This window comes from Sinocyclocheilus rhinocerous, unplaced genomic scaffold, assembly GCF_001515625.1.
Source record: "Sinocyclocheilus rhinocerous isolate Xijiao unplaced genomic scaffold, SAMN03320098_v1.1 scaffold662, whole genome shotgun sequence".
Taxonomy (NCBI): domain Eukaryota; kingdom Metazoa; phylum Chordata; class Actinopteri; order Cypriniformes; family Cyprinidae; genus Sinocyclocheilus; species Sinocyclocheilus rhinocerous.
The window spans coordinates 1,216,151-1,230,290 of NW_015639782.1; the positions used below are offsets into that span (position 1 = coordinate 1,216,151).

Consider the following 14,140-nt stretch of genomic DNA (forward strand, 5'->3'; position numbering starts at 1 on the left):
TTATATTATATTATATTATATTATATTATATTATATTATATTATATTATATTATATTATATTATATTATATTATATTATATTATATTATATTATATTATATTATATTATATTATATTATATTATATTATATTATATTATATTATATTATATTATTATATTATATGCGACCCTACATTGGACAAGCGGTTTGAAGAATGGATTGATATTATATTATTTTATATTTAATTTTATTTTTAATAAAACGCCTTCTGTTACGCAGATGATTACACCCTGAGAATCAATCTGGAAGACTTTGAGGGCAGCCACCGTTTTGCAGTGTACAGAACATTTAAAGTGGATAATGAACAGGTCTTTTTAATAATCTCTTTATATTGTGATAAATGATGTGTGGATGAATATACAGAGCCCATTATGAGCCAACAGGTGGCATGTGAAGTTTCTAAAAGATCATTACAGCAGGTTAATATATAATATGTTCTATTTTCATTAAGAATAAAAAGAAGGGGTTGCACAGTATCACAATTCATAAACTTCACATGACCTGAATGGTATAGTATCTTTGCACTGTTTATTTGGTTGATGTTTTAACGATCCCATTTGTCTTCTCAGAACCATTACCAGCTCCAGTTTGGCGTATACACAGGAAGCACGGGGGACGCTCTCTCTGGCAGTTATCATCCTGAGGTTCGGTGGTGGGCCAGCCATCAAGGAATGAAGTTCAGCACACGAGACAGAGATAATGACCGCTATGATCGCAGTTGTGCTCAGGAGGACAAGGGTGGCTGGTGGTTAAACAGGTTTGCACCTTAACAATGACAGAGCTTTTCACATTACAGTAATAATGACAATTACAATATGTACAAAGGAAGTTATTCTCAAGTTCATACAGCTGCCCTATAGCAGAGTAACCACTGGTGTATTTCATTACTTTAACTATGAATATTTGACAACCAAAAGGTGTCCAGCATGTTTTGTATGTTGTTTCACCTGTATTCCTCTAGATGTCCCTCTGCCGATCTGAATGGATTCTACCACAGAGGCCCTTACAGCGCAGGCACTGATGACAGAATAGTGTGGTACCCGTGGCATGGCTGGTGGTACTCCCTCAAATCTGTGCAGATGAAGATCAGACCTGCCAGTTTTGAGCCTAATGATGTTTAATTCATAGATCTGATATCTGAACCATGAAATGATGAATTTGTGGACGGTGACAAATGACATTGTAGTCCAGCTCAGTAGTCCAATTCTTAACTTTTTACATATGTAGTTAAAAAGCTCTTCTCCTGAATGTAGCGCAATAAAGTTTTCAACACATCCTTGCTGCATCCTTGTGTTTTCAATACATCCTTGCTGCATCCTTGTGTTTTCAATCCTAGTATCTTTAATTTGATTAACTTACTTGTTGGCAAATGAAGAAATACATTTTAAAAATTAAGAAATAATTTAAAATGAAAGAGGAAAGGTTTATTTAAAATTGCATTTAAAATTATGAATTTAATATAGAATTTAGCTGACAAAACAAAAAGTGTAACTATAAATTCTGAGACGTTTTCTTTGTTTTAAACAACAATATCTGTAAGGCTAATGGAGCAAATAATTAACATCCAGTAGTAAATATATAATTCAAAGTTCTACAGAAAGTGCAAACACCATCAATATCAGGGTATTCAGAAATCTAACAGAGCTGTTTTAATGTAGTAAATACAATTTATTAGAAAAACGTATTTTATTACATTTTATAAAATTGTGAAAATAAAAGATTTTTTCATAAATGTATAGGGGTTGAAGTTTAAGTTAAAGTCTATAATAATAAAAAAACATGAACATGAAATAGTAGATTTTTTATAGTAAAGTTATTATTATTATTATTATTATTATTATTATTATTATTATTATTATTAGCCTATTATTAAGATAATATATATAGTGAAGTGTTTTTTAAATTTACAACCAACATTTTTTTTAGCATTTGTTATTATAATATGTTATCTTTAACTTAAACTTAAATCCCTATAGATATATGACCGTGAACTGTAGCGGCTCGTGACTTTCCTGCAGTGGCGTCATTTAAGGAGTGCGCGAGCTCACCTGAGCTCTCACCTTTCAAGTGCACGCGCTGCTGTTAACGGTAGACAAATCTGTGAGTCCCAGTTTATCTCACTTGCGGCGTGCGGGGTAAGTACTCTATGATAACTAGAGAAATTGAGACGTCAGTGTAAACGTTTGCCTTTTCTACAAACGCACTTTTGTACCTTACCGATTTACTAGCGTGAGGCATTTTTCTGTTGTTACTCGAGTCGCGTGAATTGTCTCCAGTGGCTTTTGTTTATGTTTACCCCTGTTGAATGTTTAGTTAGTCTGTATACATTTATTCGAAGGGGATCTTCTGCTTTCTATCGCTTTACAACTTTGTTTACCCCACGTGTTATATATAGACCGAGCTGCCAGAGATCCCAAACAGGCCTCTGATGATTCTGTCAGGTGCACAAGACAATTTAAAGGCGGCGATCCGATCAGGAAATAGATTGTGGCTCAGGGGGAGGTATGAGGGAGAAACATGAGCTCCGCAGGAAAAAGTTACTAGATTTAAAAGCATCCAATTAACTTGTTTTTCTCCTTATTGTTTAACTTTTTTTTTTTCTATAGACCTTCCTACTTCTTTAGATTTCCACGAGAAGAGTACACGGTTCCGAGTCTCCTGATTTGTTTTTGATTGAGCACTGTGATTTAGATGGGGTTTTTTTTAGGACATCCTATGTAATGATGTATTGTATGAGTATTTTTTAGTGCGTATTGGTTGGATGTGGCTCAAATGCACCATTAGTGGATGGTAGGCTACTGTGGGACATATGTGCTGTGCCTTGAACAGATATGGTGCTCCGAAACAGTGGAAAGCTCAAAGGGCAGAAGCTTTGAATTCCACAGCAGGTTATAGTGCAGGTGCCCTTTAGGACCTCATACTGTACAGAATTATCAGATTATTTAAACTCTATTATTTATTCTATTTGCTTAGAAATATATATTATATTTAGTTATAAACGGTAATATTGTACAAATTCAAAATTCCATTTTAATATATTTGAAAATGTGATTTATTCCTGTGATGGTAAAGCTGACTTTTACTCCAGTCTTCACTGTCATGTACCTTCTGAAATCATTCTAAATGCTGATTTCTTATTATTATCAATGTTGAAAACAGTTGTGCTGCGAAAGAACAGCTTTTATTTGAAATAGAAATCTTATAACATTATATAACATTATACATATACAGTATTGACAGTCATTTTGATCTCTAATTTTTTACATTAGAGGTTTTCCACTGTAGCAAATATCTTCATGGTTGACATCCAGTTTTACAGTTTTTCTCCTCCTTTATCCTCTGATACCTAAATCCCTTAAAAAATGCTACTGGCTGCTTAGCAACAGCGATTGCTGCTTTTGACCTGACATGCCCTGGCTCCTCCCCTTATCGAGGGCTTGTCTAGGATAGGGTAACCATTCACTGTCCCCTGTAATGTTAGCCTTGAGGCTTTGCAGTGGGTTCAGTCATGGCCTAGGCTGGAACTTGAAGAGCGCTGTACAAGTAGAGGCGTGTTTTAGTATGCAGGGACAGCCCAAAAGTGTGCTGACAGCAGCCTGGACTGTGCCACATTCCTATGAGACGAACCATTGCTGCCAGCCAGGAGTGGTGCTGAAGGAGGGACTACTGGGGCTGATGGGTATTTTAGAGCTGGCAGTCTTTATATATGTGCGTTTAGTGTGGTGTAGTATTTACCACAGCACTAATAGGATTGATTCTGAGACATGGAGCTGCGAGTGCTGCAGGAGCCTGAATGGGATGTGCTGAACTGACATAATGTTATGCCTGGTAGGACTCTTGAGTTTTTTTTTTTTAGTTTTTTTTAATGTATTTATTAAAGATTTTATATAGCATGAAACTGATAAGAAGACATTTGCTTCACAGCAAGTGCATAAAATACTATTAGAATGTTATTACATTTTTCACAGTTACAAGCTGAGGATATTTGATTTAGGAGAGATGTAATTATTAATATCTATCTATCTATCTATCTATCTATCTATCTATCTATCTATCTCTCTGTCTCTCTGTCTATCTATATATCTATCTATCTATCTGTCTGTCTCTCTGTCTATACTGAATTAAAGTTGCAATGCAGTTTGATGAATACAACATCTGCATGCTTTCATTTTGTTTTTGTTCTATATATTTAACATTAATTGACATGCTGTAAAAAATAAAAAAAGTATTGCTTAAGTAAGCTTAAGTTATTTGCTATGCCATGTGCTATGTTATTGTGCCATAAACTGATTTAGTGCCCCAGTTATTATATTTTTCCAGACTGGGCTGCTTAATAATTAGGCTGCTTTAACCCTCAAGAATGAATGATCCATTGTATTTCACTGCTGCTTTTTATGAGAATTTGACATATCACTTTTATGTCCCTTCAAAGTTGAAATAAGAATCATTCATCAATAATTCTCCATGCGGTAGTGAAGTATTAACAGAGGGGCTCTTGTTTCTTTAATGCCCAGCCCTTTCATGAGCAGTCGGGCTGTAAATGACTAAGCACACTGTTAGTTCCCAAGCTAACCTTTCATTCAGCCTGCAAGTCGAGGAAGGAATTTTTGCACTCCTTTTTAAATCTGACTATTAGGGATAGTAATGGTTCAACAAGAGTTATGGTGAATGTGTTTTATAATTATGCTTTTATGTTAGAAAATGATGAATGCCTCTCATAAAATGAATGAGATACAGCTTTGAAGTTTTAGTGCCTTGGTCCATTTGATTAACTTGAAGATTATATGGATTTTTAATGCAGCAATATAAAGGATTTTTTAAATATTTTCTTTAACCTGTGAGAGTGTAATATTACACACTTAAAATATTTTTCAAAGTTGTAAATAAAGATTGTTGGAGTATGTTTTACAAGGAAGTACTAGTCTTTCTACTTTAAATAAAGTTTAATTTAAAAATTATGATTAATTAAATGTGTTATTTGCCATTTCATTATTTGTGTTTCATTATTTGGCAATTTCTGAGTGAAAATTGTTTCTACTACACCATTTTTTTTCAGTGTACTCTATGAGTATGACAAAACAGACAAGACTTTAAACATGCAAGACCAAAATTCTTGCTGAAAGTTTCTCTTTCAAAGTTTGCATTATTAATATTTTCCATGGATAACAGCAGATGAATATTAATTATTGATAGAGAGTCTACATTGTAGATTAAAATTCAAAGTGACAGTTACTGGTCGTTTGAACATTTACACATTCACCTTGTGAGCAGGTTCTGGGTCTGTGATTTGTGGTACTGCTATTTATTTGTATACAGTTTTGTCTGTAATCGCAGATTTACTCCATAGGTCCACAGTTAAAGTGGCATGTTCACATGCTTTGTATGGGGTGTTATTTCAAAAGAAGCTAGACAGAGAGCTTGTCTCTGCATCTGCATAAACTGGCCTCTTTCCTCATTGTACTTGACAGAAGTGCATTAGAGCATGCAAGGCCTTTCCCTCAGTAGAGGCAAAGTATGCCATGCCTCTTCAACCCCTGTGGAGTAATGCAATGATGTTAACTTGAGGAGACGGAACCCAAAAAAATGAGAGATTCAAAGTAGTCTGGCCTTCAGAAATGTATTAATTCATTTATGTATTTTAAGGACACTGAAATTGATTTTTATTAAATCTTGAATAAACTGTATTGGTCATCAGATTTCATAAACTTAAGTGGCACATTTTTCAAATATTAGTGTTTGTGTTAAGTCACAGCAAGCTAACTTTGTTTGAAAAAGGCATGTCTGCTGGGGTGTAGCCATCCTATCACAAAGCTAGATATGTCCCTAGTCCCTACTAAACACAGCAAGGTGTTTTCACTAGCACTCAGAGCTGCTTATCTAAATACACACGCTCCCACTGAGCCCTCACCACTCTCCATCTAACCCATATTTGTCTCAAACTCGCAACATGTTACATTCAGGCCACTAGACTGCTCTGTCTCAGCAGTTACTGCTATTAAGGGTTCCTGTGTAAGGTGTAAATACAAATACAACTAATTACACCTGTTTGCCGGTTTTGTGATGTGTTAGTTAAACTACTGTTCAAAAGTTTGGGGTCATTATGATTTTTATTTTTTATTGATAGAAATTAATACTTTCTGAAAGGACATTAATCAAAAGTGGATCAAAAATGACAGTAAAGAAATGTAAAATGTTGTAAAAGATTTCTATTTCATATAAATGTAGGTGTTTTCTTTAAAATTCTTTAAAAAAAAAGTATCATGGTCTGCACAAAGATATTAAACAGCACAACTGTTTTCAACATTGATAATCAGAAATGTTTGAGCACGAAATCAGCATATTAAAATAATTTCACAGCAATAAATTACATTTTTAAATCTATTATAGTAAACAAATTGTAATATTTAACTTACTGTTTTACTGTAGTTTTGAACAAATAGATGCAGCCTTTGTGAACATGAGGCATTTTTCAAAAAAAAATTATATGTCCCTAGTCCCTACTAAACACAGCAAGGTTTTTTCACTAGCACTCAGAGCTGCTTATCTAAATACACTAAATACACACGCTCCCACTGAGCCCTCACCACTCTCCATCTAACCCATATTTGTCTCAAACTCGCAACATGTTACATTCAGGCCACTAGACTGCTCTGTCTCAGCAGTTACTGCTATTAAGGGTTCCTGTGTAAGGTGTAAATACAAATACAACTAATTACACCTGTTTGCCGGTTTTGTGATGTGTTAGTTAAACTACTGTTCAAAAGTTTGGGGTCATTATGATTTTTATTTTTTATTGATAGAAATTAATACTTTCTGAAAGGACATTAATCAAAAGTGGATCAAAAATGACAGTAAAGAAATGTAAAATGTTGTAAAAGATTTCTATTTCATATAAATGTAGGTGTTTTCTTTAAAATTCTTTAAAAAAAAAGTATCATGGTCTGCACAAAGATATTAAACAGCACAACTGTTTTCAACATTGATAATCAGAAATGTTTGAGCACGAAATAAGCATATTAAAATAATTTCACAGCAATAAATTACATTTTTAAATCTATTATAGTAAACAAATTGTAATATTTAACTTACTGTTTTACTGTAGTTTTGAACAAATAGATGCAGCCTTTGTGAACATGAGGCATTTTTCAAAAAAAAATTGTTACCCCAAATTAATGATTTCTAAGTTTCAGTGATGTTTTATAAAAACACTTTTAAAAAAAATTCAATTCCACATTAAGAAGGACTAGAGGTTGATAGCCTATGGGTAAGCTCTTGCATTTTTAATGGTGTTTCTCTAGGAAACATGAAGAATTAAACAGGGGATCAATTTCCTCATTACTCTAAATGCAATTGGTCAGTAGATTATGTAACATCTCCACAAAAAAGACCGTTGCTTATTTTGTAACCAACCAACAATACCACAGGTTGTAAATTGTCACAAATTGTAATTGGCTAGGATGTGTGTTTGTTCAGTCAAGTATTGTATGAATAGTATCTAATACCCTTCTAATTTCGGCTCCAGCACATGTTGAGTCACCTCTATATTCTTTATAACCTCTCACACAAATTTAGACCATAAATGAATTGTTTAGAATTTCTGTACATTTGTTTACAGCTTTTTTTTCTGTCTCTCTTTCAGAAACATTTACACAAAATGGGTTTCAATAAATAACCCTGTGCTGAAGATCAGGAAACAACTAATACAATTCTCATAAACAAGAGGTGTTTCAGATAGATGTGGAATTGTTCATAGCAGCTGATCCATGGAGACCACACGTAGATCCATTAATCTTACTTTCTCCATTGAGGACAAAAATGGAAATAACATCACTTGCCCCAGTGAGCATTCCCCCGATTCACTCAGGGGCTCTAGCAGTTTGAGTTGTGGCAGTTCAGATAGTCCTCCTGATGTAGAAATGGAGGACTGTATTACTTTCCCAACAAAAGGTGAGACTTCTTCAAAGGTAGTGAAATCAAGTGGCGCAATTGCTGTAGACTTTGTCAAATCAAACACTGACAACTGGAACGAGAATATGACTCTCTTGATAGTGGACCCAAAAAACACTGAATGCAATGGCTGTGATAGAAGCTCAGAAACCTCCCCTGACTCTGGTGAGCGAGAGCTGTCTGATGTAGACTTCTGCGAGCCATCACACTGTGGATCCAATGAGAACTGCTGCTCCGTCAGCTCTGATGAGATGGTCATGAGGAGTAAAAGCTTTCTTTTGCACGAGAATGATCAGCCACTTAGCATCTCACTGATTGGGGAGTCGAGAACCTCTGTGGATATATCTTCAGATCTCGGCGTGGTATCTGGCACGTTACCTGATGTGTGCGAGGGCCTAGCTGAGGCGCCACAAGAAGAGCCCAAGAATCAGGGCCTGGAGTGTACCTACATTCAACCAAACAATCAGACATTCCTCATAGATGAAAAGTCATTGAGCATTGAGAAATTTGAATGTGTCACACCTGTTCATTATCACAAATCCAATAAAGATGTGGAAAAGTTGGCATGCAATAATGGTGGATCCAATCACTCAACCCCAGTGGAGGGAAAAACTGTGCTGCTGACTGCTTATGAGGATCTAGACATCAGTGCTCAAACCTCAACTCCAGTGCAGTCTGTGAGTAACAAGACATTTTGTCTCCCATCTTTGTCTGAGTCACCTCTGAATAAAGATGAAGGTGATCCAGTAAGTCCAATGGCTCAAGTTATCGGTCAGCAGCAAGGCGATGCCTCTCAAAAGCCCAAAACACCCTTGATGTCAGTGAGTAAAAGCAGTAAGATAGAAATAAAACGGTTTCCGAAGCCTAACTTCAGTAATATAAAGTCTAAAATTATGTCACGTGCCACCAACCCCTTCAAGACATCAAGTGCACGAGTTCCAAAGACTTCATCAAATGCCGTCCCTCAAACTAATGAAAGCCAGACAATGGACCAACATAAGTCATCTCCTACCAAATCCACTTCTACTGCAGTAACCTGCACATCTGCCACACCAGCTCAAAGTGTGAAGAGCTCTAATGCAGCTAAAAGAACTCGCTCATCTACTTGCCAAGAAAGTGGTCTAGCCTCAAAATCTCGACCTCGCCGATGGTCTGAAAGCGCTTCTTTCAAAACCAGTAAAGATGGAGTACAAGAGAAGAATCCACAGGTCAATGGAGTCTTGAACCGCCTCGTCACACCACAAAAAAACACTAAAGGAGGTGCTCCGAATCAGGGTGGGAAACCTGCAGAAAAAGAGTCAAATAAAGAGGACACACAGGGGAATGAGTCTCTGAAGGTCCGAGGGAAGAATCAGAAAGCCAATCTGTCGGTGAGTATAGTATGGCCAATAACTGATAAATGGCTGATATTAAAATTATATTAAGTAAAATGAATCCAGAATCAATACTTTTAGATGCTACAAATGGATTTAGAGAACAAAACGTTAGTAAATCTCATGCCTTACATAACACACAACATAGGCTAAAGGTTGCATTTAACCATGATAATAACTTATTAGTTTTTATTAAAGATTAAATAAATGTAATTGAGTGCTAGATGATGGCAAAGGTAAGTCTAATATAAAATAGGGGAAAATGAGCATGCACAATTAAAGTGAAAGTTCATCCAAAAATAAAAATGGTCATTTACTCCCCTTATGTTGTTCCAAACCCTTTCGTTCATCTTCGAAACACAAATGAAGGAATTTTTAAAGAAACCTGAGAGATTTCTGTCCCTTTGTTGAAAGTCCACTTAAACTTTAACACTTCAAAAGTTCATAAATGGATAGTAAAAGTAATCTATATGAACTGAGCAGTTTAATCCAAGTCTTCTGTAGAAACACAGTCACTTTATATGATGAATGAATTAAATGGAAGCTTTTATTCACATATAAACATTGATGAAACACAAAGTACATCGAGCACATCAAATATGGTAAACAGAAGCTCAACTGTACTTGCTTGACATGCAAGCACAAATCTCTTTGGTTGCAAACAATACTCACGTTTTGAAAGTTTTGGTCGCATAGACAATCAGTGGAGGTATAGAAATCTCTCATTAAAAACTTCATGAAAATATGTGTGTCTTAAAGATGAATGAATGTCATTCTGGTTTACAGGTGGTGATGATACAGATGAGTAAATGATGACAGAATTTTTCAATTTCCCCTTTCATTGTTTTTTTAAATATCCAATATCGGCCAATATAGTCAATCTCGACTGATACAGATAAATTATTTCATAATGGCCAATAATTGAAATGTAAAGTTCTAAGTAAACTTTGAATGATTTGTGTCTGTAATATTTGGATTATCTCAAACAAAGCACAGTTCACTAACAAAAATCTAAAGAGAAAGTGTTTATGCAGTGTAATTGCTGTTTTAATTACTGCTGCGAGAGGGGTCTGTGGAAAATGCGTTCCATGTGCACACATCGGTTCATGTTTACAGAGCAGGAGAGGGTAACAAAAAAAACTTGGCAGTGACTTCAGAATTCCCATGGGGACTTTATTACATCTCAAGTCTGCTTGAGTTTCAGTCCCACACTTCAGCTGTGTTATGGCCAATGTTGCCGTGAGCGTGGGGAGCTCAGGCTTGGGGCGGCATGTGTGGGAGCGATTTGCTGAAAGGGAACTTTTCTTGCAGGCGGTGTCTGCCAGGCCAGCGGCGGCGGCAGCAGCAGCATGTGAGTGGAGTAGAAGTAGGCTTGGCCCCCAGCCATCCCCAGCCAGGACAGGAGGCGCCTCTGCTGCTCACGTTCCAGCTGCAAACCTACGACCACCACTTTCAGCCTCTAAGCGCAAACCTGGTACAACAGGAAAAGATGGCAGCAGTAATACTGACATGCCTTCACCCAGAAGCAAACTGAGAACATCTGATGGTAAGGGCATTGTGTGCTGCAGAGCTTTATCTTTCTGTGGTTTGGTCAGCTTTCAATTTTACAGCGCATGTTGGCGCATGTTATAGTAGTGGTTGGATTGTCTTACTAATGGTCTAATGGTCAAAGTTGAGTGATTCACACAGTGTAGTGCCATTCCTGTCAGTACTTTTTGTCAGTCTACATAGTAAGAAAACACTGGTTTGATGCCACATTATAATAGATTAAATGCATGTTGTACCATCGTTGTTTCTTCATCAGTACAAATGGTTTCAGGGAGGACTTGATTTTTGAGTTTATTTATTTGTAAATGTTGTACACTACTGTTCAAAAGTTTTGGGTCATACTTTTTTTTAATTTTTTTATGTTATTGAAATAAGTCTCTTATATGCTCACAAGACTGCATTAATTTGTTTTAAAAAATGCAGTAGTATTGTGAAATTATTGCAATTTAAAAATCATTTGTTTTCTGTTTTAATATATTTTAAAATGCAATGTATTCTTGTGATGCAAAGCTGAATTTTCAGCATCATTACTCCTGTCTTCAGTGTCACATCTTTATTTATTTGTAAATGTTGTACACTACTGTTCAAAAGTTTTGGGTCATACTTTTTTTAAATTTTTTTATGTTATTGAAATAAGTCTCTTATATGCTCACAAGACTGCATTAATTTGTTTTAAAAAATGCAGTAGTATTGTGAAATTATTGCAATTTAAAAATCATTTGTTTTCTGTTTTAATATATTTTAAAATGCAATGTATTCTTGTGATGCAAAGCTGAATTTTCAGCATCATTACTCCTGTCTTCAGTGTCACATGATCCTTCAGAAATCATTCTAATATGCTGATTTGATGGTCACATTTCTTATTATCATCAATGTTAAAAACCGTTAATATTGGTACTTAATATTTTTGTGGAAACCATGATACATTTCTTTCAGGATTCTTTGATTAATAGAAAGTTCAGAAGAACGGCATTTATTTGAAATAGAAATCTTCATTTCACTCAGTCTTTATTTTATAAATTGTTAATGCTAAACAAATAATTCCATGTTTCTTTTTTCACACATTTGTGCTAGGCAGTACATTTAATCTTATTTATTTTGTTGTTATTTTCTGTGGGCTAGGTAATTTAGGAATGTTAAATGGCAGGTTTGGATAATTTTTGGCAGATTTGAAGCAGATGCAGTTCGCTTGCTCATATTCAAGATGGACAGAGCCTAAAGAATTTTTCAAGTCTATAAAAAATGTACCTCCTTTAAATTATCTTTTTTAGAACCCAAATTGCTTTTTGGTATGTTTGTATATTATGTGTTAACTGTCCATTGTGGGGGTGGTGGTGGGGGGGGGGAGTCTACTTCCTGTAACCATGAACTTGGCATGAAACATTCATTGTGTTTTTGGGGGCTTGTTAAATTGCCTTTCCAGTTTTTTTTATTTTTTTATATAGTGGTCTGGTTGCATTGCAAACATTTACAGCACAATTATCTATACACTTATTTGTGACACCTGAATAACAATGGATGTATTGTTTGTCATTTTTCCTCTGCAGTTAAGCTCAAAATCCATTTAACTGCAGGTGCAATTGCAGTTTCAAGATCTCAGTCCAGATCTCCTGTGTTCGCAGCTCCAACATCAGCCTCCAAACTGCCCGTGAAACTCAAATTACAGACCAAGAGCTCCAGTACTTCTCAGGCAAATGGACATCCAAAGCAAGGTGAGCCTTCCCAGATTGACAGTCTGGTGGAGGGAGAAAAGATCATTTTTAAATAATAATAATAAAAAAAAATTATGGATAGAAGTGACTGCTTAGGACAAGTTCAACCTCGTGTTATCCGGCTTGACCCACATTCTCTGCTAGGTCAGTGTTGCCTTAAATCCAAAGACTGAAGACTAAATCCCTTCTAAAGGATTCATCTACTTTAACAAAATTTTTGAAACATCTCGACTTTGAAATGATTTCATTATGAAGTAGATTAAATGACCTGAAATCAGTTTAATCAGGAGAACCGCACATGAAAATATAGGTTGCTTTTTTTCAGTGTAGACAGTGATGCTCTTTTACCTTCTGAATAGTCTGCCGCTCTCATTGGTTGATGGACGTTGTTGTTTGTATGGATCGGGACACTCAGTCCCAGATGTCTGTGGGGCAGGGTTTGTTCCGCCTCAGTTCACTTGGAGGGGTATGAGAAAGCAGTGCACATGAAAATAATGATGATCTACCAGTGTAAACAGATCTTATTTTCTCTTCGTTATGTTTAACTCGCTGTGGAAGGTCATGCCTGCACACAGAGGCACCTTGACTGAAATCTCAGAGCAAGTTTTTACTAATTCAACCATGAATCAGCAGCCAAGCTCTTGTGCTCCATGTGACCTGACTCTTTTGACATGCCTCCTTATCGGATCCTATCGCTTTTGTATTATTCCATTGTTGTCTGCCTTTTATGGGAAGCCTAAGACACAGTTGTGGAGAAGTAAGGAGAAAAATGTGTGTTGAATTTTTTTTGTACACTTCAAATGTGGAGTTGCAAATGTATTCAAATTTGTGATAGCTACAATAATAAGTATACCTCTTGAAGATATTTCATCAGGTAGCAGTGCTGTTATATTGCTGTTTGTGGTTAAATCAAGTCACCTTTATTTTTATGGCACTTTGTACAATTGTTCCAAACAGCAAAGTAACAGAATCAAGATGCAAACTTCAAAAAATGAGGCAAATATAAATTCTGCTGTAAAGCAGCTGTGGCAAGACAATAGTATGATTATTCAGCTCCAGTCCAGTTTCCATAACTGTGTAAAGTTCACTCATTATGAAATGGGTTCAGTTCAGCTATAAGCAGTTCTACTGGAGACAATAGTGTGATTATTCAGCTCGAGTCAGTTCAATGTTGATTCAGTTCCGTTAAATAACAGTGTTGATGCTGCAAAATTAATCAGTTATGAACATATTCAGTTCTGCTGTAAAGCGGAAGACAATAGTAATATTATTCAGCTCAATTATTCAGCTCAGCTCTTTTTAAACCCCAACTGAGCAAAGCAAAGGCGACAAGGAACCCAGAAATATAAAAAAAAACTTGGGAGAAACCAGGCTCAATTTCCTCTGGCCTAAATGAACAAACTGATATTTTCGTCATGTTACTTTGATACTTTTTCAAATAAGTAACGCAAGTTACTTTTTTTTTTTTTTTTCAATTTTTTGATTGACAGCTCTCCTGTCCCCATGTTGAGAGAAATCA

The 14,140-nt window shown here is 35.7% G+C and overlaps 2 protein-coding genes across 5 annotated transcripts in view; both read left to right on the forward strand.

The window, feature by feature from the left end:
* Positions 1-241: 241 nt before the first annotated feature.
* On the forward strand, positions 242-2,714 carry LOC107752045 (fibrinogen-like protein 1; the record flags this gene model as incomplete). Its single annotated transcript, XM_016567895.1, has 3 exons — positions 242-349; positions 611-779; positions 2,677-2,714. Coding segments are annotated over 3 exons (315 nt in total), but the record flags the coding sequence as incomplete, so codon positions are not given.
* The window catches only part of LOC107751931 (microtubule-associated tumor suppressor 1 homolog), a 36,512-nt gene continuing 24,458 nt past the window's right edge, over positions 2,087-14,140 (forward strand). The window contains exons 1-4 of one of the 4 annotated variants that reach the window (XM_016567716.1): positions 2,087-2,176; positions 7,681-9,358; positions 10,673-10,907; positions 12,457-12,621. In XM_016567716.1, coding sequence (XP_016423202.1) covers positions 7,805-9,358; positions 10,673-10,907; positions 12,457-12,621 — 1,954 coding nt within the window. In that variant the 5' untranslated portion in view covers positions 2,087-2,176; positions 7,681-7,804. Of the gene's footprint in view, positions 2,177-3,710; positions 3,870-7,680; positions 9,359-10,672; positions 10,908-12,456; positions 12,622-14,140 lie in introns of those variants that run through there. The other 3 variants (XM_016567713.1, XM_016567715.1, XM_016567714.1) reach the window with 3 other exon arrangements.